This window comes from Moschus berezovskii, chromosome 15 (assembly GCF_049115385.1).
Source record: "Moschus berezovskii isolate FMDL1 chromosome 15, NW_MosBer_1.0, whole genome shotgun sequence".
Lineage (NCBI taxonomy): Eukaryota > Metazoa > Chordata > Mammalia > Artiodactyla > Moschidae > Moschus > Moschus berezovskii.
In genome coordinates this window covers 81,853,750-81,880,357 of record NC_142474.1, presented here as the reverse complement: position 1 = coordinate 81,880,357, position 26,608 = coordinate 81,853,750, and the positions used below count along the sequence as shown (strand labels likewise).

The 26,608-nt window shown below is 37.7% G+C and overlaps 1 protein-coding gene across 3 annotated transcripts in view; it reads left to right on the top strand.

The window, feature by feature from the left end:
- The window catches only part of ESF1 (ESF1 nucleolar pre-rRNA processing protein), a 59,778-nt gene extending 34,015 nt beyond the window's left edge, over positions 1–25,763 (top strand). For all 3 annotated transcript variants that reach the window (XM_055426487.2, XM_055426476.2, XM_055426469.2), the window contains exons 10-14: positions 6,869–6,990; positions 11,256–11,343; positions 21,133–21,215; positions 22,609–22,755; positions 24,677–25,763. In XM_055426487.2, the coding sequence (XP_055282462.2) occupies positions 6,869–6,990; positions 11,256–11,343; positions 21,133–21,215; positions 22,609–22,755; positions 24,677–24,970 (734 nt within the window). In that variant the 3' untranslated portion in view covers positions 24,971–25,763. The remainder of the gene's footprint in view (positions 1–6,868; positions 6,991–11,255; positions 11,344–21,132; positions 21,216–22,608; positions 22,756–24,676) is intronic.
- Positions 25,764–26,608: the final 845 nt, after the last annotated feature.

Sequence of the window (26,608 nt, the reverse complement as noted above, 5' to 3'; positions counted from 1 at the left end):
GGCTTTTTGCATCAGGTGGCCACAGTATTGGAGCTTCAGCTTCAGCATCAGGCCTTCCAGTGAATATTCAGGGTTCATTTCCTTTAGGATTGGCTGGTTTGATGTCCTTGCAGTCCAAGGGACTCTCAAGAGTCTTCTCCAACACCACAGTGCAAAGGCTTCAATTCTTTGGCGCTTAGCCTTTTTTAATTGTCCAGCTCTCACATCCATACATGATTTCTGGAAAAACCATAGCTTTGACTGGATGCCAACCTAATCACCTCTTAATCCTTTTCTAGGGAGGGGCATGTTTACTTTACATTCAAGGCTTCCCCTTGACTCCTCTTGATGTGAGTTTACAAGTGAGGCCAGTGTAACTAAAGAATACGCTGTTTTAATCCCAGGGCCCAGGGGCCCACTTCTGAACCCTGTCATGGAAAGAGTTGACCTTATTCCACAGTGCTGTCTTTGTCCCTGGCTTTTAAAATACTTTAGTATTCTAGAGTTTCACTATGGTGTATATCTAGGTCATTTTTTGCTTGGTAGCTTTAATCTTGCTTAGAATTAATTGGATACCCAGAATTCTGAAGATCAGTAACTCCCCATTCATTTAAACATTCCGAAAACTTCTCAGCCCTTTTCTCTTAAAATATCACCTATCTGTCATCTTTATTTTCTCCTTCTGAGAATCCCATTTGATATGTGTGGTACGTTCTCATTCTGAATCTAACTTATAGTTTCCATACCTTTGAGTCTGTTGTGCAGCATGCTAGGTAATTTCTTCAGTTCTTTCTTTCAGTTCATTAATTTTTTCTTTAGCTCTGTCTGCTGTTTATCTTGGTTGACTTTATAATTTCAGTTGTTTTTCATTTCTGGAAGTTTTTTCCTTCCTGTAATCTGTCATATACCTTTAATAATCATATCTTTTAATTTCTTTTTCTCTAAAATGTGCTGACTTTATATTCTGTATAATTCCAAAATCTTTAGTCTTTGTAGGTCTGACTTATTTTGTTTCAGTTTACTCTGGTTCATATTGAATTTTGATTATGATCTCATTGTTCTTGGATCATTCTTTACTTATGGGAATTCTCAGAGGCCTGAGTCAAAAAAACATGCTTCTTTTAGAGAGTATTTGCCAGGTACCTAAGGGCACTCCCAATCCTGGACCAATTGAAACCAAATTTTTGGATTAGGGTTTTGGAGCCGCACAAATAGTGTGAATCCTAGCCACAAACCCATGGATGTTTGGGCCTGTGGTTATAAATTCTGAGGGAGAAAATGTGTTTTTACTTCTTTTGTTCTGCCTGTGGCCAAAGCCAAGAAAGGCATGTTTTCCTTCTAAACCATTGGAGGAGGAGCATCATCTCCTAAAGGACCCTGGCCTCATGGTGTGGTCTCTGCTGAGGCCTGCAGTCAGATCGAGCTCCAAACTCAGTCCCCTGCCTCCTTGTCTAGCAGCCCATTAAAACCCAAGATACATGCTAAACCAGAGCAGATTAGTGTATGTCCCCAAGGAAAATCCCTACTTCTAAGCTAGTTAAACATTTCTCTTTGAGCTTTCTTATTTTGACTAGATTCCAAAAAATTCCCTTAGCTTCCTTATGTCTTAGCCATTCATTTAAGTTTTCATTTATTTTCTACCTTGTCCGTAAACATTATGTATAAAAAGTGACAATAGAAAAGTAGTTCTTCAGTCTTCTTTGCCACAAATTAAAGAGCAGAATGGCTTCATCAGACTTGGCCAGAGTTTTACTCTGTATTAAGGACAGCTTGCTGTTATGTACATTGTGATCACAAGCTACTTGAAAGGCAAAGACAACATACAAATAAAGTACAGATAAATACAGGGAACAATAGCTTCCTAATGAAGCCCAAATGTCTTGTATTTGAAGTCAGCTTTGTAAGAACATTTGATTCTAAGAAGCAGGGACAGCTTGGTTCACAGTGAAATGAATATACTTGCAAATGGAGGACATCCTTCTGTGGGAGAGAAAAAGGGGTTTCAGAAGAGGGTAGAGGATGATAAGCTCAAATTCAAGGCAAATGTAAACCCACTGAAATGGCTTCTGGACAGTGAACAACAATCAAAAACCTTAACATTTATTCATTTGGTGCATATTTTGGAATGTCTTCTTTGAATGCCTCATTGACTTTTTTAGGAGAAACAGAATTAAGTGTTATATGAGAAGCCTTCGCAGTCGAAGTAGCTTACCTGCTCCTCTCTTCTCTTTATTGTAACCGTCTGTGTTGTCTCCATGTAGTAGATATAACAGTATTCTGACAGTGTTAAGTTACAGAGAGCTTTCGTTGGCTCTGGCTGATTGGTAAATTCTGTTATTTACTGTTGTTCCCAGGGCTAGTTGTTATTTAACTTTTTAATTTCATGAATTATTGCTCCCTGTCTGTAAGGTTGGGAACAGATTTGACTTATGTATTCTTTCAATGGCACTTGCATTCATTCAGCAGAGCATGTGCTATGTAGTAGGCCCTCCACTAGCATAGGGTTACCTTTGTTGAGTTTTAAAAAAAAAAGCAGGCTGTAGCCTCTACCGTCAGGAGCTTGCACCCTAGTAAGGGAGATAGCCATTAATAATAGTTTAAAAAAAGGTCACACAAATAAATGTAAAGTTACGACTGTGTTAAATAGAGCAGAATAAAAGAATATATACTGTAAGAGTTTAGGAGAAAAAGAGTTACAGAAGTTCAGATTGTGAACCAAATTGTGAACAGTGTTCTAAACAACTTCTTGTTATAAACAGATCTTGAACCAAGTTGAAAACACTTGAGATCTTCATCTTTCTCATTACAAAGGTTTGTAGTTTTGCATATCTGATACACTTGAAGGATAAGTAAATCTCTCTCCCCGCCTCCCCGCATTGGAGAAAACTGACCAGTTTGCAGGGGTATTTTTGATGTCAGTGTTCCTCAGGGCATGGTTGGTTATTTTCCTCTAAAAACCCTTACACCCAGGGTGAATTCCTTGTTAGGAGTTCAGTTGGTGGTGACGGTAGTTAGTTACATTTTAGAAGCTACTTTTGGAATTGAGTGTTACCATGGCCTCATTTAAACATACAGCATACATAAATAAAGATCAAAGCATAAATGTTCATAAATATTTTCAGTGGATCCTGAGTTCTCACATACATTTTTAAAAAGTGCCAGTTTCAGCCTATATCAGAAATCTTAAAATATTTATTTTATTTTTATAAACAAAACCAACTATAGTACCTAGTTGAGTTATTATAAGTTATTATTCATGTCCTGCCCTTTGAAGACTTTTCAAAATTTGAAATGAGCTAGGTCAGAAGAAATGTATATTCTTATTTTAGTGGCTTTTGAAAGAATATTTGAAAGTATTTTTGTGTGTGTGCAAACTGCCAAAATAATTCTGAATAAATTGCACTTAAATTGTTAAAATTGAGTCATCTGTGTTCATGGTTGGTTTTAAAGAGTTTCTCACCCCTTATTTGTAGGATTTTTAATGTTATTTTTCGTTAATTCAAGAGCCCTTGACTATATGCTTAAAATTTTTAAAAAGCAAACTTGCACACAACTAGACATTTATAATGAAGTTGTTTTTCAGTCACATAGTGGCTGCTCTCAAATGAGGCTAAAACCGTCTGAAGAATGTTCTTGTGCTCATGCCAAGAAGCTTCTGGGATGGGCATATTTTTAAGAATTTAGAATATAAACAGCTGTGATCTGTGGCAAGAGAGTTAAATGACCTCATGATGACAGCAAGAACAAAGCGTTTTTAAGTTATCATGGTGGTGTACTAATTCATTGCAGTGTGTTTGTCATTCTACTATTTTGGTGTGTTAAGTGAGAACCAGGCACAAAATTTCAGACTGGATTTAACTGAAGATGCTATTTCTTTATTGTTATAAACAAACTAAATACCAGAAAAATATTTCCCAACAATGATATTTCATGAATTATTCTAGAGCTGTAGTTCCTTTAAAAAGAAAAAAACAATTGCATGAGCCACTTCAGGATGAAGACCATTTATTTAGATCCTAAAGTTTTGATTCATTTTCTGTTGGAAAGACTATGTTCCAAACATGAAAGATCAAACACTTGGCTTGAAATAAGAATTCTTTCTTCAAGACAGATCAATTAAGTGCTTATTAAGTACTTACTATGTGTCTGGCACTATGCTAAATATTATGGGATACAAAAGAAGGTGACTTTAGCTGCCTTTGTTCTGGTTGAAAGAAAAGGCATACTCAGTTGAAATTGCTAAAGTAGGAAAGACATTATTATAATCAAGTACCAAATAAAATAATACATACTTTATGTGACACAAATATTGAAATACAGCCCTTCTTTTCAGAAGTGACTTCTAATCATTGTCAAGAACAGTGCTTCTCAACTCTGAACCACTGAGTTAAGATTTTTCTCCCCAAGAGGACACTGGCAATTCTGGAGAAATTTTTGATTTTCGTGACTGGGGCTACTGGCAGCTAGTGTAGATAGACCAGATACATTGCTTAACATCCTACAGGATAGTCCTTCACAACAGAGAATTATCTGGTCCAAAATGACAGTCATGCTGAAATAAGAAACCTTCATGTAGTGCCTACAAATGTCAGGGCCAGTGAGTCTTGAAGTTGGGAGAGAGACTCCCGCCTTCCTTGAGACCTCTGTTGCCCTGTAATGCTGTTTGCCTGTGGTCCTTTAGATCCTTCCACAGAAATGAGCGTTGAAGATCTATAAAATTTTGAACATTGTAGAGAAGTTTTTTCTAGTACAGTGTTTCAGAGATTCCATAGTTCTTATCAGATTCCATAGTTCTTATCAAATTATAAGGATATCCATGTCCTCCCAAAAATGTCAGGACCCAGTCGTCACATTGGAGTAGTTTGTAGAGATGGAGACCCATTAAACCAGTGGTCTAGTCGTGTAAAAGAAACACCTTTCTTAACATTATGCCAAGATCGGAGTAGAGTTTGTGTTTCAAGGATTAAAATTAACCAGGGAAGACATTTTGGTGGGGTGGGGGACTCTAAATATATTGCTTAATTTAGTATTTTGGAGTAGTAAAATCTTTTTTCATGTTTGAGGAAACCGTAGTAGAATACCTTAAAGATTATTATTTAAGCATATTTAATAACAGTACTGTGCATTTAGAGTGTGAGACTGGACTGTGTGCTGACCCACAGGTGTAATATATAAATTATTTTATTTTCCTATTTGAAATCAGCTTGTATTGTCAGGATTTGCTGCTTTCTCCCAAGTGAGTACCAGTGTTTACATTTCCTAAGGGGATGTGTATCTGTTGCTTCAGTCAGAGGTCCGGACATGTTTTCTATAGTTCATATTTCTCCTGAAAACTACTTAGTAAAGTGAACTGTGTTTTTCTTACAGGAAACATTTTTGAATTGAGAGTTGAGTTCCTGATTTGGTATCCCATAAATCAGAGAGTATTCTCATAAATCATACATACCAGTAGTGTGTCATAAAAACCAATCTAAGTAACCTTGAGTATGCATATACCTTAATGCTTTTCTAAGTTATAGAAATTTAGAGATGAAGTCTTGGTTTAGAAGCCAAAGAGGGGATCTTTGAAATCGTCTATTTCAGCAGTTTCATGATATTCTTTGGGGCTTAGGACCCAAAGTATGACTTTCCATTCTTTTGTGCATTTGGACTTGTACCAGATATTTTCTTTAAGAGGAAAAACAGTGTATGTGGGAAGAGGAAGTTGTATGCTTCTGATCCAGCCCAGCCTCACTTTGCAGATAAGGAACCTGAGACCCAAAGCTTTAGATTTTACTCATGGACTATGCATTTCTTTATTCTCGATCAAACCAGCATTTTAGTTGGATCTGGTAATAGTATAGAGGATAATTAGGAGTTAAAAGTCTTAACTGTATATAGCTTCCTTGTTCTGTGTTCTTAGGCAAGTTGCTGAATATCCTCAGTCTCAGTATACTCATCAGGGAAGAAGGGAATTACATCCTTAGAATGTTTTTCACTTTCTTAGAGTTTAGAATGTATCTGGGAAGATGATCTGGATTGATCTTGTCTTTCAAATCATTCCATTAATTTTGTAATGGATTTTGTGTTCTCCAAATATTAAAGGCCCCTCTTTCCAAACTGAACATGACCTCCCAAAAATACTCCAAAATAAACATTTGTTTTATCAAAGGTGATAACACAGTCATCACATTTCTTTACTGTGGCAGAAGTAAGGTCTTCATGAACTGATAGATCAGCCTTGGGGCTTTTTTTTTCTTCTCAGCCCTCTCTAGTTATTGCATTAGCCACCAATTCCTCCATTTCAGGAACCACAGAATATAAGGAACAAGAACCTTACAAGAGCGAATAACGTCACTGAAAGAACTTAAACCATACAAAGTGGAATGTGAACTTGATGGCCCTTTTGATCTTAAAGATATGTACTCACAGAATGAGTCCTTGATAAGAATTCTTTCCCCCTGGGGTATTTCCACAGAGATTGCCTTACTAATCAATTTTTGTTAGTCACCTATAGTTTCCAGGGAATATAAGCTTTTACTTGGGCAACAGAAGCAAGTAGAAATAACTGTGTTAAAGACCAATTACCTTTAGAGTCTCAAGTGGTTAAATTACATACCAAGAAATAAAGTTTGAGCCTAAGTAAAGGAGTTTTCTTTAGTAGCTTGACCATATATTTAGCTGCTGGGTTGGTTTGTTTATCTGTTTTGGTTTGGTTAGGTTTATAGCTGTTTGTTTTTAGTAAATAGCTTTGATGTAGGTTGATACTACATTACTCTGTGACATTGGAGTATTGCATTTTTTCTTGTTTCTCTAGTAAATATATTAAAATAATCTTTTTCGGTTAATTACATTTTTAAGTGAGTAAAGATATAACATTTTAAACTAAACTATTTGTGTTTTCCCGTAGGCCTTAAAGAAAGTGCAGAAGAGATGGTCAAAAACAAATTGGAAGGAAAGGATAAACTGAGCCCTTGGGAACAATTTTTAGAGAAGAAGAAAGAGAAAAAAAGACTGAAAAAGAAACAGAAGGTATCAATAATTATGATTGAATAATTATTTAACAGCCACTGAGTATCAGAAGGTACCAGTGCTTGGCACCCATTGTCTCATAACATAACCACTCACTGGGATAGGTTAAGTGTTTTCTGCAAGGCTACACAATGATGCCTAAAATCTGTAAAAACCCAGAGCCACTGTAACTGCTTCACTCTAATATTTTACATTTATGTGCTACCTCAATAAAATGCATAGTTTAGTTGATTTCTAGATGTAAGACAGTTTGATTCTGTTCTGTGTTTGTGAGAAAAAGAGGTACAGACAGTTTTACTGAGCATATATAGAGAGAGACATTTTCAGAATGAATGAGATTTTTTTCTGTATATTTCTCAAGGTGCTTTTTTCACTATTTGTGAAATTTTTCAATATTTGTGTATAGATCTTTTAACATATTGTCATTAGATCCCTTTTTTGAAGATATTTTGTCTGTGCTGATATGTTGTCTGTGAAAAATCTGATTTAACTCCCATGATTCAGAAATAACATCTTTCCAGAGTTAAGAGTCCTTAGTAATAACAGAGACACTTAGGGTTCCTGCCAATAAAAATATTCTGTCTTGTCAATGAAATGCAGCATCCTAGCAGTTCATTCATTATCTTAAGATTATATCACTAGTCATAGAATTTTACAACCTGAGGAATCTTAAATTATTACTTTTAGTCCAATCCTGATGTTTTATATTGATAGTTGTAGAAAATTAAATGATTCATCTAAGAATATGCAGCTCGTTAATTGCCAGGCTGATGTCATAATCCAGATCTCTTGCTCCAGTGCTCTTCCTGCTGCACTGTACTGTTTCTCTGTGCTATACAAGAACTGCAGTATTGAAAAAGGGCTACGGAATTGAATGATGCAGTGGAGTGATTTTTGTATTCCTGTTATACTCAGCGTTTCTGGAAATGGATAGAAAAATGAGGAAATGAGGTCAGAGCCCTGCCTGCATTGATAGTCTGCCTCTCCCAGGCAGTAAAATATCTTTAAAATGGAATAATTCCACAAGTTATTAAGCCATCAGTTTAATGGAAGACTTACAAGTGGGTCTTCATGGGGTCAGTAATTAGTCACTCTTCTGTGAGATGTTCAGCAGCTATTTCCTTTGATTTTTGTTTGATTGGTACTTTGATATTATCTTGTGCTGTTGCCTTTTCCCTTTCTTGAGCTTAGACTGGACTAGTTTTATCAGTGATATTAAACATGGGTTTGTTGAGTGCTCAGTTTGTTCCAGACTGAGTGCTGGACTTGTGATTCAGCAGATCTCTTCCATCTCATGAGATTCTCCACATACAGGAGAATCTGAAGAATTCAGGTTAAAAATATTTGTCCCCCAACTCTTTGTCACTTCAGTTTGATACTAAGAGATGAAGATGAAGTAATGAATACATGTTTTATTGCCATAGTTGATACAGATGTAATTTAGATCTAAAAGAACAGTTTTAAAAATATGTAAATAAATATGTAGTTAAATATATAAGTATTTTAGAATCTTTGCTATAAACATCATATTACTGCTAAACCAATTATAATAACTTGGTGAAAAATTCTTAGAAGTCCTTGTTCTTAAAAGGATAGTAATACCAAAATGAACATTTTTTAGGGTTTGGCGGGTCTTCTTCAGCATGTAGGATAATGTTTAGCAATGTGCATTCAAAATGTTTTTCTTTATTTTTAATATAAATGTATTTATTTTAATTGGAGGCTAATTACTTTACAATATTGTATTGATTTTGCCATACATTGACATGAATCTGCCCCCGGTGCACATGTGTTCCCCATCTTGAACCCCCCTCCCACCTTCCTCCCCATCCCATCCCTCTGGTTCATCCCAGTGCACTAGCCCTGAGCATCCTGTATCATGCATCAAATCTGGACTGGCAATCCGTTTCACGTATAATAATATACATGTTTCAATGCCATTCTCCCAAATCATCCCACCCTCGCCCTCTCCCACAGAGTCCAAAAGAGGGTTCTGTACATCTGTGTCTCTTTTGCTGTCTTGTATACAGGGTTACCATTACCATCTTTCTAAATTCTATATATATGCATTAGTATACTGTATTGGTGTTTTTCTTTCTGGCTCACTTCACTCTGTATAATAGGCTCCAGTTTCATCCACCTCATTAGAACTGATTCAAATGTATTCTTTTTAATGGCTGAGGAATATTGCATTGTGTATATGTACCACAGCTTTCTTATCCATTCGTCTGCTGCTGGACATCTAGGTTGCTTCCATGTCCTGGCTATTGTAAACAATGCTGTGATGAACAGTGGGGTACACATGTCTCTTTCAATTCTGGTTTCCTCGGTGTGTATGCCCAGCAGTGGGATTGCTGAGTCATATGGCAGTTCTGTTTCTAGTGTTTTAAGAAATCTCCACACTGTTCTCCATAGTGGCTGTACTAGTTTGCATTCCCACCAACAGTGTAAGAGGGTTCCCTTTTCTCCACACCCTCTCCAGCATTTATTGCTTGTAGACTTTCGGATAGCAGCCATTCTGACTAGCATGAAATGGTACCTCATTGTGGTTTTGATTTGCATTTCTCTGATAATGAGTGATGTTGAGCATCTTTTCATGTGTTTGTTAGCCATCTGTATGTCTTCTTTGGAGAAATGTCTGTTTAGTTCTTTGGCCCATATTTTGATTGGGTCGTTTATTTTTCTGGAATTGAGCTGCAGGAGTTGCTTGTATATTTTTGAGATTAATTCTTTGTCAGTTGCTTCATTTGCTGTTGTCTTCTCCCATTCTGAAGGCTGTCTTTTCACCTTGCTTACAGTTTCCTTTGTTGTGCAAAAGCTTTTAATTTTAATTGGGTCCCATTTGTTTATTTTTGCTTTTATTTCCAATATTCTAGGAGGTGGGCCATAGAGGATCCTGCTGTGATTTATGTCGGAGAGTGTTTTGCCTATGTTTTCCTTCAGGAGTTTTATAGTTTCTGGTCTTACGTTTCGATCTTTAATCCATTTTGTGTTTATTTTTGTGTATGGTGTTAGAAAGTATTCTAGTTTCATTCTTTTACAAGTGTTTGACCAGTTTCCCCAGCACCACTTGTTAAAGAGATCGTCTTTTCTCCATTGTATATTCTTGCCTCCTTTGTCGAAGATAAGGTGTCCATAGGTGCATGGATTTATCTAAATATTTTTCTTAAAATGACACATATTGTAGGTTCCTGGGGATAAACTCCATCTGGTTAGTCTGATCTTAGTTTGCATATATTCTGTTTACTTTATAGACTTGATTTTTTTTTTAACTTAAATATACTAATTTAGTAAATGTTCATATTTGATTAGGGAAAATGTAACCAATTGATGTGCTTAAAATTAGTACAGAAGTTTTCATGAATGTTTTCAAAGTAATTGTTGCAATTGGATGTTGAGAACAAGAGGTTCATTATACCTTCACTGCTTTTGTATTTTTGAAATTTCATAGCAAAGAATTATTTTCTTTAATTAACCAGCAGATAAATTGCATTAGTGATTTGAAAGATAACCCATAATGCACTTGTTCAGTCACTAAGTCATGTCTGATTCTGTGTGACCCCGTGGACTGCAGCCTGCCAGGCTTCCGCAGTGCACTATTTCATGCTATTGTTAATCACTGCCATTTCTCAGTTTTGTGAAAAACAAGGCTGCCTCTCTTCACTGATCACCCATCTAAGAGTATTCTTTTCCTTGAATGTGTTTCATTTTTGTCCCTTCTGGAACTTTCTATCTTTCATTATTATTACTATATACTTTTGTTGTTTAGGGCTTCCCTCATAGCTCAGTTGGTAAAGAATCTGCCTGCAATGCAGGAGACCTGGGTCGGGAAGATCCCCTGGAAAAGGGAATGGCAACCACTCCAGTGTTCTTGCCTGGAGAATCCCATGGACAGAGGAGCCTGGCAGGCTACCGTCCGTGGGATTGCAGAGTCGGACACAACTTAGCGACTAAACCACCACCATACCTTTGTTTATGTGGCTAATTTCATTTAATCTTAAAATTTTTGAAAACAGAAGCCATATATCTGATAACTGTTGTCTCTCTCAAAAGCCCTATACAGTTCCTGCATTTATAAAGTATTCCATAAGTATTTGTTGAACAAAAGAGTTGATCAGAAGTTATTTTGTAAATTTAGCCATTTTTGAAAACAAGTTTAATTTTAGATGTAACTGCTTGATTTAAAAGAAATTAGGTTTTTCTTCACATTTATTTGTTTTGGTCCTTACAGTAAACTGTATTTCTTTTTTATATTCTTCTTTAAGGCTCTTGCTGAAGAGGCCAGTGAAGATGATGTTCCCTCTGATGTTGATATGAATGACCCATACTTTGCTGAAGAAGCTAAAAAAATAGGTAAGCCAACCCATATTTGTAATTTTCAGTTGGAATCTAAAGCAAATGGGTAGAAACAATGTAAACTATGCATTCTTTCAAAATTCCTAGAATTTGTATAGCTCCCTAGTGTCTTATAAGCAAGTTTGTCCTGGTAGGTGTAACCACTGATCAGATAGGAGGGTCAGCATGTCCCCTGTACATACAAGAAGTAATTTCATTGTAGGAAGCTTTGGGTGAAACATGATTAATTTCACAGTTTACTAGGGATTCCTTTCTGGATTCTAGGTAGATTGATTATAAAAGGATGAGGGAAAAAAGGAAGTCATATCTTTGTGTGCTTTCACTGCTTTTTTATAACACATCCACTCCAGGTCTGTCTCTGCAAAGTCTGTGAAGCATTGAAAGTATGGAATGAATCCGTTTGTGTTTATGTGGACATGTTAAAATTTTTACATGGCTTGCATGTGTGAAACATGTGTACATAGTGTGAAAACTTTTTTGGCTCCAATTGACCCAGCATCTATGTTTCATTTTATCCCATTTCATTTATTCTGCTTCATGATTAGCTTTCATGTAGCTGAAAAGCCAACTTCCTCCCCTTTTTCCTTGAATCCCTAAATAAACTCTCACTTATCTGATTTCCAGTTTCCAAGGAGCCTTGTTTCCATTGCACATGCACCAGTCAATTCTCTCCTGAATGCTTTCATTCTTATCCTTTTTCATACGTGTAAATATATGTGTGTATAAATATGTGTGGTAAGGTTCAGACTATACTTGGACAAGTCAGTACAGGACCACTGTAAGCTTTTTCCATTTGTTCTCATGCATTTTGCCCTTCCCTGCTCTGCATACCACACACATGAACCCCAAAGGCTTGCTCCTGGAGCAACTCCAAGCTGGCATTGTAAAGAGAAGGATTTTATGAAGTTTCCCTGCTTCTCGTCCCTTGTGACTAGTGGGCCAGAATAGTTCTCTACAGGAAAGTCAAAATTGCTCAAAATTATTTCCTGGTTGTTACAGCCTTTTAGTACTAATGTTTTATTGATGAAAAAGGGGATCAAGATGAATAAAGTCTACTATAGGATGTGAGATTCTTAGGAATTGGAAATGGAAACTTAGCATATTCTTCTTATCATACCTGAGCAGTCATTTCTAGAAGATGATGGATTTTAGCCTTATCCTCGCATTTCAGGAAATCAAGTTTATAATGGAGAAATGGGAAGCATTATCGTTTCCTTGTTCTCATTCCAAAGTGCTTCATTTGGCTTGTGAAATCTGGTCAAACTGCAGAACTCAGAGTAGAATTCAAAGAGTAATTTATGTAGCTTGGTGGCTTAGGGTAACTTGTTTCTTGGAATCAGCACATTTAAATTGTGAATAGTTTTCTTGAAAGTATCAGAAGTTCCAAAGGAAAATACAGATAAAGTTTGCTTGTTTTCAGTATACTTTTGATTTCAGAATACTTCCTAGGAATAATAATTTATATCTTGTTTTCTTTTAAGGAAAAAGTGATTTTTTTTCAAAATTAGACCAAGAAATGGTCTCACCATATGTTTGTTTATTCATTCTGTCAATAAATATTTTTGAGTGCCTGCCAGTTGCTAAGCACTCTGGTATGCTAGAGATACAGTACTAATAATACAAGCAAAGTTACATCCCTCAGAGTTTATGGTTTTGGGGAAGGGAAGAAGACATGAAGTGGTAGTTTAGTCATGTCCAACTCTTGTGACCCCATGGACTGTAACCCACCAGGCTCCTCTATCCATAGGATTTTCCAGGTCAGGCTACTGGGTTACCATTTCCTTCTCCAGGGGATCTTCCCAACCCAGGGATTGAATCTGGGTCTCTTGCACTGCAGGCAGATTCTTTACAGGTAAACAAATAAGAATGTTATGAGAATATGATCAGTGTTCTAAAGGAACTAATAAATAGGATAATACAGAGCATGTACCTCGGAAGAAGAAGGAGAGTGGCTTTCTTATATAGGGCAGGTGAAGCAAGCTTGTTGGAGATGGTGACATTTGAGCTGAGACCTGCAGAATGAGGAGGAGTCAGGCATGGAGAGCTGGGAGAAAGAACATTGCAGATGAGGGGAAAGTGGGTAGGACAGCTGTGAGGTGAGAAAGAATGTGTGGTGGAATTGAAGGATACCATTGTGGCTGAAATGTGGGCAGAAGGGCAGTTTAGTATGAGGCAGGGCCTTGTGTCACAGCAACAAATTTGGACTTTACTCACTGACAATGGGAGGCCACTAAAGGGTCTTAAAAGACGCTTGCTCCTTGGAAGGAAAGTTATGACCAACCTAGAGAGCATATTAAAAAAGCAGAGACATTACTTTGCCAACAAAGGTGCGTCTAGTCAAGGCTATGGTTTTTCCGGTGGTCATGTATGGTTGTGAAAGTTGGACTGTGAAGAAAGCTGAACACCGAAGAACTGATGATTTTGAACTGTGGTGTTGGAGAAGACTCTTGAGAGCCCCTTGGACTGCAAGGAGATCCAACCAGGCATCCTAAAGGAGATCAGTCCTGGGTGTTCATTGTAGGGACTGATGTTGAAGCTGGAATTCCAGTACTTGGGCCACCTGATGTGGAGAGCTGACTCATTTGAAAAGACCCTGATGCTGGGAAGATTGAGGGCTGGAGAAGGGGACGATATGGCTGGATGGAATCACCGACTCGATGGACATGGGTTTGGGAGTTGGTGATGGACAGGGGGGCCTGGTGTGCTGAGGTTCATGGGGTCGCAAGGAGTCGGACACGACTGAGTGATTGAACTGAACTGAAAGGGTCTTAAAGCGAGGATGTAACGTGGTATGGCATGTATATAAGCCTCCTCCTCTGAGTCCTGCAAAGAGAACAGACTAAAGAAAGCATGGTGAGAGCTGAGAGACCAGGCCTTTGCAGAGGCCTAGACAAGAGGCGATGGTTTGTCTAGACAGCTTACTAGTAATAATATTGGAAGGAGGAAACTGAATGGCATTCTAGATATATTTTGGAGGTAGACTTACCAATTTTTTATTTGGATAAGGAAGAAATTTAGCATATTTCCTAGATTCTTGTTTTGAATCTCTGCAATAGATGTTGTTGTTCAGTTGCTTAGTCGTGTCCAACTGTTTGTGACCCCCATGGACTGCAGCATGCCAGGCTTCCTTGTCCTTCACCATCTCCCAGAGCTTGCTCAAGGTCATGTTTATTGAGTTGATGATGCCAGCCAACTATCTCATCCCCTGCTGTCCCCTTCTTCTCCCGCCTTCAATCTTTCCCAGCATCAGGGTCTTTTCCAGTGAATCAGCTCTTCACATCAGGTGGCCAAAGCATTGGAGCTTCAGCTTCAGCATCAGTCCTTCCAGTGAATTCTCAGGGTTGATTTCCTTTAGGATTGACTGGTTTGATCTTGCAGTCCAAGAGACTCACGAGTCTTCTCCAACACCACAGTTCAAAAGCATCAATTCTTTGACACTCAGCCTTCTTTATAGTCCAACTCTCACATCCATACATGACCACTGGAAAAACCATAGCGTTGACTAAACCCACCTTCGTCAATAAAGTGATATCTCTGCTTTTTAATATCCTGTCTGGGTTTTTCATAGCTTTTCTTCCAAGGAGCAAACATCTTTTAATTTCATGGATTCAGTCACCATCCTCAGTGATTTTGGAGCCCAAGAAAAGTCTGTCACTGTTTCCATTGTTTCCCCATCTATTTGCCATGAAGTGATGGGACCGATGTCATGATCTTAGTTGCTTGAATGTTGAGTTTTAATACAGCTTTTTCACTGTCCTCTTTCACCTTCATCAAGAGGCTCTTTAGTCCTTCTTCGCTTTTTGCCATAAGGGTGGTGTCATCTCCATATCTGAGGTTATTGATATTTTTCCCAGCAATCTTGATTTTAACTTGTGCTTCATCCAGCCCAGTATTTATTGTGATGTACTTTGCATATAAGGTAAATAAGCAGGGTGACAATATGCAGCCTTGATGCAGTCCTTTCCCAATTTGGAACCAGTTTGTTGTCCCATGTCTGGTTCTAACTGTTGGTTCTTGACCTGCATACAGGTTTCTCAGGAGGCAGGTAAGGTGATCTGGTATTCCCATCTCTTTAAGAATTTTCCAGAGTTTGTTGTGATCCACACAGTCAAAGGTTTTAGCATAGTCAATGAAGCAGAAGTAGGTCTTTTTCTGGAATTCTCTTGCTTTTTCCTGTGTTCTTGGGCTTCCCTGGTGGCTCAGAGGTTAAAACATCTGCCTGCAATGCGGGAGACCTGGGTTCAATCCCTGGGTTGGGAAGATCCCCTGGAGAAGAAAATGGCAACCCACTCCAGTATTCTTGCCTGGAGAATCTCATGGGCAGAGGAGTCTGGTAGGCTACAGTCCATGGAGTCGCAAAGAATCGGACACGACTGAGCGACTTCACTTTCCTGTGATCCAACAGATGTTGGCAATTTGATCTCTGGTTCCTCTGCCTTTTCTAAATTCACCTTGAACATCTGGAAGTTCTTGGTTCACATACTGTTGAAGCCTAGCTTGGAGGATTTTGAGCATGATCTCTCTAGCATGTGAAATGAGTGCAGTTGTGCAGTAGTTTGAACGTTCTTTAACATTGCCGTTCTTTGGGATTGGAGTGAAAACTGACCTTTTCCAATCCTGTGGCTGCGATAATGTTCTTCTGTTTACTGAGTTAAGGAGAATCTTAGGAAAGGATCAGTAGTATATAATTGGTCTAAGATGTCAATCAGATATCTACATGGAGGTATTAGGTTAACATTTATATATGAGCCTTGGAGATCAGCTGAAAAGTCAGATTGCAAATATATACTTAGGAATTGTTAGCTTATAAATAGTATTTCAAACCACAGAATAAGAGGTAGGAAGCATTGGTGAGAGAGGAAGATGCAGGTTTGGGCTCTGAAGTCAAAAGTCTGCATAAAGTACCCTATCCTGTAGAAGGTATACCTGGAAGGTAGGAAAGTTTAAGAAACTAAGAAGGAACAGCTGTGAAATAGGAAAAGCGTTTATGAAATAGGAAAAGCGTTTGTGTTTGGAAGGGTATATAGTTCAGTTCCCACAGTTGAGCAGGACAGAGACATTCTAAGCCAGATGGACTTGGGTATGTTTATAACACCTTTACCCTAGGCAGTCCCAGAGCTAACTTACGCACTGTTCAAAAAACATGGAGAAATCGAGTTCACTGACTGATGCCAGACCTGGTATTTGGCTTGGGTTAGGAGCCAGTATGAGTACCAGAAATCTTTTTTAATTCTTCCTCTGTTTCTTCCCCATACACTGTAAATTTGCTGTATTCTTTCTATTGTATTCTAAGTTGCAAATTCAATATTAGATGAAAGTTTTGAAAATGTACTTCTAGAATGAATTAAAGCATTTTTTTTTTAGAAGTGAGATGGTTGGGGCTTCCCTGGTGGTCCAGTGGCTGAGACTCCATGCTCCAAATGCAGGGGGCAAGGGTTCGATCCCTGGTCAGGGAACTCGATCCCACATGCCGCAACTAAGACATGGCACAATGAAATAAAGATTAAAAAAAAAAAAAGAAGTGAGATGGTGGGATAATGTGCTTATTGCTATTTAACTGCATAAACTCTAATAAGATTTTGTTTTTTAAGAAGTAGGAGTGAATTAAAGTATATCACATGTAAATTTACCTTATTAGAGTGTATCCTTTGTCTTGACAACTTTAGATATTTGATAAAATACCAAGAAAATCTAATAAGGTGAGACTTCCTGGCAGTCCGTTGGTTAAGACTTCCAGTGCAGGGGGGCACAAGTTCAATCCCTGGATGGGAACTAAGGGGGAACTAAGATCTCACAGACCATACAAGATGACGGGAAAAAAAAAATCCAGTAAAGTTTACGTATTTGGTTCAGTCAGCCAGTATGGTGAGTACTTACAGTATACTACTCATATATTGTTTTACAGTTTCTGTTCCGTTCCGTTCAGTCGCTTAGCCATGTCCGACTCTTTGTGACCCCGTGGACTGTAGCCTACCAGGCTTCTCCGTCCATGGGATTCTCCAGGCAAGAATACTGGAGTGGGTTACCATTTCCTTCTCCAGGGGATCTTCCCGACCCAGGGATCAAATCCGGGTCTCCCGCATTGGAGGCAGACGCTTTAACCTCTGAGCCACCAGGGAAGCCCAGTTTACAGTTTGCTGCTGCTGCTGCTGCTGCTGCTGCTAAGTCACTTCAGTCGTGTCCGACTCTGTGTGACCCCATAGACGGAAGCCCACCAGGCTCCCCCTTCCTTGGGATTCTCCAGGCAAGAACACTGGAGTGGGTTGCCATTTACAAATGCTTTTATAAACATTTTGTAACCCTTCAAGTGCATTATAAAGGCCAGAGCCAGGATTCATATGTGTCAGAGCTGAACACAAGGACTTGCTGGCTTTCCCAGCGAGGCTGAATGCCTTGGTTCAGAGGAAGATACACAGACTGTATATTGTATCTGATTATGAATCAGCACTCTTGGGTGCAGGAGCTTGCTGCTAAGTGTGAACCATTAGGGGACTTACCACTCCCGTCTGGTCAGTACAGAGACCAGTCTGCCCTCTAGTGAGTTCTCTTAACTGCTGTCCCACAAGAAATGCTCAACTGAACACTCTGAAAGAACTTTTTTACAGGAACAGTTCTCTGACATTACAAGTAATGGAAAATGAAATTATAAAGATAACATTTCAGAACAGGGACTTTCATTTCCCCAGTAGTCTTCATCTAAATTAGGTCTGAAAACTTTCCAAAGAGAAAATACTTTTTTTAAATAAATAAATAAATAAAGATGTGCCCGCTTACTACAATCTTGTTAACAGTACAGAAAGGGTCTCTGCACGTTATTTATCTTCCGACTAAACAGTTCAGTTTAGCACACAATAAATTCTTCTTGAGCAAAGAAATTTTCATCACAGTAAAATTAGATATAATTTTTAGTCCCAACCATCTTGGAGATTTTTTTCCTCCCTTACTGAAGTCTTGCTTTCAAGTTTATTTTTATGACTTTTCACCAGGTTGTTATAAAAATCTGAAACAGTTCATTGTGGGCTCTTTGAAATGATTTCCCACAGCTGTATGTGAAGATCTTTATCTCCTTCATGTATTAATCATAGACAGCCTGATTTTTTCCCATGCCACAGAGTGATCTCCTGCATATGTCACTTTTCTATTCACTTCAAAAGGAGCTCTTGCCTTAAGAGTATAGGAGCACAGGTAAACTGAGGGTGTGGGAGTCAGACTCTAAGAAAGTGGAACCTTGATGATAGTTTTATATATGTGTGTGTGTGTGTATACACACACATACGTGCATATACTTTACAGCAGAGAAAAGGCTGTAATCTCAAAACATATATCATTCCCTGAAAAACATCTGAGATAAGGAACACAATCTCACTTAGAGAAAGGACTACATACAATAATGTTTCTTCTTGAAAGTGCAGACAGATAGATGCCTTGGTGGCAGTGAGGGGTGAACCTAGCCACACTTTATACACTATCATCTTCTCTCAGCTGGGCAGCGCTGCCCCCATGCAGAGGTCTAGTGTCCACAAGGCAGCTTCTAAAGTGGTTCAAGAGGGAGGGGACATATGTATTCCTGTGGCTGATTTATGTTGATGTATGGCAGAAACCAAACAATATAACAATATTATAAAGTGATTGTCCTCCAATTAAAAATAAATAAATTTTTAAAAAGAAGCTTCTCTTGACTTCCTGTTATCCTCCACTACATGTGGTTATTCAGCCATCATTATATGTTCTCTGAAATTTATTATTTCACAACAAAGCACTTTTTAAATGGAAAGAACTACTCCAGGGAGAGTGACATTTGGTCGTGAAGGGTAGAGTGAGGGGGCTACCAGAGCCTGAACTGGAGTGCTAGGGTTTGACTCATGGTTCCTCTGCTTACTCAGCTTGGGACAAATCACTCAGTCTCTCTCTGTTTCAGTTTCGTCCACAGCAGAGTGAAAATTGTAATAAATAATAGAATCTACCTCACAGTGTTGTTGTGAGGATTAAAGTAGCTCATATATAAAAGAAAGTAAATAGCACTATTTCCTGATGCATAGTAAGTGCTGTGTTAACTTGTTACTGTTTTCTAAAGTAGTAACTGTTGGTTTCTCTGCATTGGAAGGACAAAACTGAGCTGATCCAAATACAAATAAGACAGTGTCCAGTAGCTCAGAGAAGGTTGACATGGTGTAATAACATTCTGGAAGGTGGCTTTGTGGATTCTGAACCTTCTTACTCTTCAGACTGGTTCTTCATACTTTGACACCAAATTCTCTTTGAACTGTTTCCAACAGACACACAAGAAGAAAAAAACAGAGAGCATCTGTGTGATCACAAGGAACCCAGAACATCATATATATGTAGTGAGAATGTTATAACAATAATAGCAGGTAGTTTATAGCACCATGTGCCAGACGTTAACTACGTTAGCTAAGCTCTTCACATTTATTAGTTTATTTAGTCCTCACAGTAATCCTAGATGCTAGGTGCAATTAGTTGTTATAATCCCCACTTTACAAAGAAGGACACAAACACGAATGCTATAGCTTGAGTGAAGTTGAGCCAGAGTTTAAACCCAAGCCAATCACTCCAGACTGAAGTGCTCTTAACTGCAATTGGTTACTACCTCTCCTTCAGAAACATCTCATCTGACATCCTGTGGTCTCCAGAAGTCCCTGCATCCTTGGAAGTTTTTCTAATCAGAAGCCACTTTTACTATAAGTAATTTTGTCTAATAATAGTAGACACAGGAAGTTAAACAAAGATCAACTTCCTCTTTGGAGAAGGAGAAAGGGTTTTGTTAAACTTTTACTTCCAGGTAGTTATTGTCAAATTGTCACTAAATAGATGAATTTTTCATTTTGCTTATTTAAATTACTTTTTTTTCTTTGATCTCTTCTATTGTTCTTATGCTAAGAAAACGTTTCTTAAGATCAGGTAGCTGTTCCCCTATATTTTCTCATAGGTTTTTTAGTGTTTAACTCTTTAATACATCTACATTTTGTTTTTCTGTACATTATGCAGTATGGCTCCTAGGTTGGAAAGATCCCTTGGAATAGGAGATGGCAACCCACTCCAGTATTCTTGCCTGGGAAATCCCATGGACAGAGGAGCCTGGTGGGCTATAGTCAGTGGGGTTGCAAAGACTCAGACATGAACGAGTGACTGAGCACATGCACACAGCTACAGCTCAAGGATTATTTTGCAGAATAGAACAAATTGCCTAGCACCAGTTATTGAATAATCCCTTCTTTTTCCAGTGATGTATGATGATACATTTTATTATATACTAAGCCATACATACTGTTCTGTTTTTCTCATTGTATAGTTAACAGCATTTTTGGTTTTTTTTCACTTTGTAGTACACTTTAGCATACTGTATCACTAGTAAAGCAGATCTATCTCATTCTGTGCAAAGATTTCCTTGAAAAAATTTTATAATTTTATTAAATGTATACATATTATGAGAGGATACTGAATTCTATCTAGTGTTTATTCTGTTTCTGCTAAAATGATCTTACAGGTTTTCTTTTTAATTGATATAGAATTATACATTACTTTCAGAAGAAATTCCTTCTTTGTAATATTCACTCATCATGTCCAGACTATTATTATTCTATTCAGACCCATAGTCATCTCAGTAATACTTTTTTTTTTTAGTTTCTTTAGTTTCTATATATTTATTGGTAAGATTATTTCTAGATACCTTGCATTTTTGTTATAAACAAAATTTTTTAAATAGTATAAGCAAATTGTTGTGATAGTCATAATTTTTAACCCTTCTAAGTTGGTTTGTTGTGCTAGGTATAAAAGAAAAGAAAAAATCAACAAAATCTGCAAAAGATGACATATCTCCAGAGGAAGAAGCTGAAATAGAAAGACAAAAGGTAATGGTCATGGTTACATGTTTAATGGACAAGTGATATGTACACTTCAAGTGAAGGTGTCCATATGAGTTTCCAGTATTTCTAATAAAAAAATAACTGATTTTAACAATGAAATTTATAAGTATTTTAGCAGCATAATTTTAAAATATTTCCTTTTCACCAAAGATTTCTCCTAGTACAGAGTTAAAGTTTAGCTCACACCCAAGGCATGTCCCTTTGTGATTAAGAGGAAAATATCTTATCTTTTAAAACCCTTATTATAACTGACAATAAAGGACAAAACTGACAATAAGAGACAAAAATACTAATATTAAAACCTCAAAATAATATTGACATGGTTTTAATTCAGTCTGAATCTGTCCTGTAATACAGAGTTTGCCTTATGGCTTGTTAAATGCTCCTTTCTATTTTTTATTATTGAAAATTAATATGCAGAATTAAATCCTTTCTTGGAAGTGTAGTGAATATTATCCTTAAGTACCTCCACATATTCCATGGCACAAAGTAGTACGTGTTTTTGCTGAGACAGGAATTGGAGTCAGCAGCGTTCCTGTGTCTGATGTTCACAGCACTGTCTAGGAGGAAGCCAGACTGGTCACCTAAACTCTGCATCTTAATATGTCTTTTATTGCATATGCAATAGTGTTTATAGTTAAGGAACACAAAGAAAATCTTTGTTTGTAGGAAATCATTCTAAAAAGAAAGCCAACTGTAGGTACCAGTCATGGATAGGAGAGGAAATTAAAGCAAGTGGGTAGTGGAGGAAGATTGTATTTTCTGTAGCATGCATGGTTGTTTACTTAATTCTTGAAGATTTACATTTAATCCCATGGTCAGTAGAAAGTGCCTGTTGAGTGGAAACAGGCATTATATTAGATTTCAGAAGCAAATATTAAGATCTTGCCTTCATAGAAATATATCAATATTAGAAAAGTAGCAGCAAAAACAGCAAAAGAAAAAAGGAATTCATTGTTCGTAAAGCACGTGTGGAAAGTTTAGTCTGTATCACAAACTACTACATGTTTACGAGATTTAGTGTCTGCTTAAAAAGACCAAAGTGAAAATGAGGAATTTTTATTTGGGGAACTTGAGGACCTTTGTTTTTACCACCTACTGATCAGTTACATAATGTGAAATATGGTCTGGTTTTTAGATAAAGCATTCCCTCCTCTCCTAATGTCAGTGATGTTGCTCCAAAAAATTATACCTGTTGCTATACAGCAGTCTGTGGATTTCTTTAGGAGTTCAGTGATCCACAGTCAGCGATGGATGACAGGTGTCATTCCGGAGCACTGATGACTGGCTTCTTTTCTGAGGGATTCCTGTGCTCTATACTCCTGTTTGAGGGAAAAAAACACTGTTGTATATTTGAACTCTTTTTTTCTCTCCACAGGCTGAAATGGCTTTGCTTGTGATGGATGAGGAGGAAGAGAACAAGAAACACTTCAATTATAACAAGATTGTGGAGCACCAGAATCTGAGCAAAAAGAAGAAAAAACAGCTCATGAAGAAGAAGGAATTATTGGAGGATGACTTTGAGGTAACCAGGGACAAAAGTCATTATTCTATTAAAAGCTGGTGTTGAATCTAAAGTCAGCTCTTTAGATAAAAATTGAGCTTGGCCCCTTGATCTCAGGAAGGACCCACTGTGGAGCCAAAGCTACCATCTTTTAGTCCAGTATACACAGTTCATCCCCAGGGTGGTTCTTTGAGCATCAGGTGAAGTAGTAGGCTTCTATTTTGGTAGCTGTGTTGCACCAAAATATGTAGCTTTTAGCATTAGAATCACATGCAGTGTGATCCTCACACTGGGAAAGTTCTGCATCATTAAGCCTGACTGCGAAATAGCAGATTGACGTCATACTCTGTGTGCGAGGGCCAGTGCAGCAGGCTCGATTTTTTTTTTTTTTTTTGGCTGCTCTGGGTCTGCGTTTCACTGCATGGGCTCTTTGTTGCTCTGCACAGGCTTTCTCTAGCTCTGGTGAGCAGGGGCTGCCCTGTAGCTGTGGTACTCAGGCTTCTCATTCTGATGGGTTCTCTTGAGGAGTATGAACTCTGGGGTGCATGGGCTCAGCAGTTGAGGCATGTAGGCTTAGTTGTCCAGTTTGTGAAGTCTTCCTCCTGGACCAGGGATCAAACCCATATCCCCTGCATTGGCAGTCGTTTCTTAACCACTGGACCACCGGGAACGTCCCAGACAGGTTTTTAATTGCTCTGTTTCTTGTTTCCACTGCTCCCTCTTTTCCCTCTTTTTTTGCTAAGTACATATTTCTAGTGGCCAAACAGTCCCCATGCGTGAGTTTGAGCCCTGTACAGAAAACCTACAGACAGCTATCAGGAACTATTTGATGACTTCCATCCATTATCATGGAAGAATAGACTGAGAAGAAGATAGGAGAGATTTTGAATTTGTTTAGAAAATTGAGAGAAGCATATAAATAACTTCTAAGCAGCATTGAGAGGGACTTTGAGACCGCTGTTTAACTCTGGTTTCAGTAAGTCAGCTCCAAGTATGGTGCTATTCCACTGAATCAATTTTTGGTAAATTAGTTTTCTTAGAAAAAGTTAAAAGCAGAGAATGATTTATAGCCAAATCTTCTATTATGATAACTAATCATCATGCAGAAAATGATGTCTTATGCATGATGAACATCATGTATAAAAACATTTTTCGTGAGTGTGGGAGTAGTATCACACGTGTGGTCCTTATTACAAATAACTCTACAGTCCATCTCTGGGTGGGCTCTTTTTCATGGGGGAATGATGAGTGGCAGTGAGGGAGTCATACTCACTTTCTGTCTGGTCACTCCTGTGCCCAGCAATACTTGAGGGCCTGGCTGGAGTTAAGAATATGCTCTTAAAATGTGGGAATGCAGTGTTTTCGTAGAAAGATAAAGGATAAATTTGGAGCTTGTATCCGATCAGATCTTAGTCTTGGGGGTACCATCTTTCCCATTATGGTCTTCAAATATGCTGTATGATTCACGTTCAGTAGCTGCTCATTTTGGCACCAAGGTTGAAAAAAAAATTTATTGTACTAAGAAGGCAGTGACTTCGCCTAAAATTCCAACAGGAGATACCATCACTGGCTTAATTATCTCAGCCAGAAAGAGATTTCACACTGTAAGCATAGGTGAGCCTGCATCTCCTGTGGTCACTCCTGCAGACAGTCTAAGAGGCTGGGGTAGTAACAGGCCACTGTGTAACATACAGACTGCTATAATTCCCTTCCAAGGATATTGTCATTGTGTGATAAGAACAGTGAGCCCTGCACATGTAGTTCAGGAATAAACCTAAAAACTCCATTGAAGATCTGTAGAGGAATGGCTTTCTAATGAGTCAATGCAAAATACATTTGTATTTTTTATCATCCACTCACTGACTTTTTGAACTCTGGTCTCATCTCTAGGCCTTTTGGTTTACTAATTTTATGTATTTATACTTTCCTTTTGGGTTTGCAGGTCAATGTTAAGGATTCAAGGTTTCAGGCAATGTATACTTCCCACTTGTTCAATTTGGATCCTTCAGATCCTAATTTCAAGAAAACAAAAGCTATGGAAAAAATCCTTGAGGAGAAAGCCCGTCAGAGAGAACAAAAAGAACAAGAACTTACTCAGGCAATAAAGAAAAAAGAGAGTGAAATCCAAAAGGAATCACACAAGAGATCCATTGATCCTGCCTTGTCAATGTTGATTAAATCTGTAAAAAACAAAACAGAGCAGTTTCAAGCAAGAAAAAAGCAAAAAGTCAAATAATTGTATGTTGTTTCTTTTTGAATTGAGAGTGTAGAAAGTATACATAAGTGGTGGAAGGATTACTTATTGGGAACAGTCAGCCTTTCAAGAATATAGTAAAATCTGACAGTCATAAAATTTATTTTCCATGTAAAACAGACCTAATTGTGAATGGTTGAAAGATTTGTACTGTGTATTTCCACAAATTAATCATAATCCAGACTATAAGGTTTATAAAATTTTAATATTATAACTCTGTTATCTTTTTTAAAGACTGTTTACAATTCCTATATAAAAAATAAATAGAGTACTACCCAAGTCTTGAGTTGGAATAAGAGTTGGGAAAATTTGAAAATATGTACATGCAATACATGAATTTCTGTGGAAGCAGGAGGCAGATTTAGATACTTGTTTAAATAATTTATTTTTCTGCTGCTGCTGCTAAGTCACTTCAGTCATGTCCGACTCTGTGTGACCCCATAGACGGAAGCCCACCAGGCTCCCCCGTCCCTGGGATTCTCCAGGCAAGAACACTGGAGTGGGTTGCCATTTCCTTCTCCAGTGTGTGAAAGTGAAAAGTGAAAGTGAAGTTGCTCAGTCGTGTCAGACGCTTAGCGACCCCACGGACTGCAGCCTACCAGGCTCCTCCATCCATGGGATTTTCTAGGCAAGAGTACTAGAGTGGCTTGCCATTGCTTTCTCCAAATTTATTTTTCTAGCCATAATGAATAGAAGCCAGTAACTTTCTTTGTTGTTTGGTCATGTTTATTATAGTTTGTTTATTTATAAATAAAAGTTTTTATTATTTCGTGTACACTGATTTATTTCATCTTAGTCACCTCAAATAAACTACTATCTGGAAAACTATCTAAAAACCAAACTAACTCTTTAAGAGTACATCTCCATGAAAAGGCAGTTCCAGGTTTGCATTACTCATAATTGTATTTGAAATGTTTGTGAATTCTGTGATGATTTTTCTAATTATAGTAACAGGAAATCCTTCCGTCTGCCCTTCAGATTTTTGGAATGCCTGGAATGGTAGATACGCTGCTGTAGAGTTTAAGGAATCTTAATTTTCTAATTAAATTAAAACACACCTTTGAGGCCTTAATATTCCTGGATCTCATCTGGTCTAGATTTTATAGACTGTTAACTGACCACTTAGAAGAAGTAGGTGTGCTGTATAGGTAAATGAAAATTAAGAAACCCAAATGATCACTTGGGGGAAAAAAGGCAGTAGGAATTTGGCCAAGTTTTTGATTAACAGTAAACTTGACATTATCGTACAAAAACTCAAGCCCACCAGTGTACTATATGTTTTCGAGAATAAAAGGATATAAGACACAGAATGATGTCAAGATAATAAGGGCATATAAACAGTCTGAAAGGGGAAGGGAAAAAGAAGATACCTAAAATTGCTCATAATAGAAAATTGCATAGTATGTGCAGGGCATGGTGTTCTTACCATAAAGTGCTGACATTGTTAGTTAGTTCAGCCAAATAAAGCAGTATTTACGTACTCATCACTAAATGATCATGAATCTTAATGTATTTTTGAGTATTGTCTATAAACAGTTGTATATATTTCATTATGCAAGGAAAAAGACTTTTCCTTTAAACTTTAATCATAGTGTGGGGATTACTCAGTTTGATTTTTAA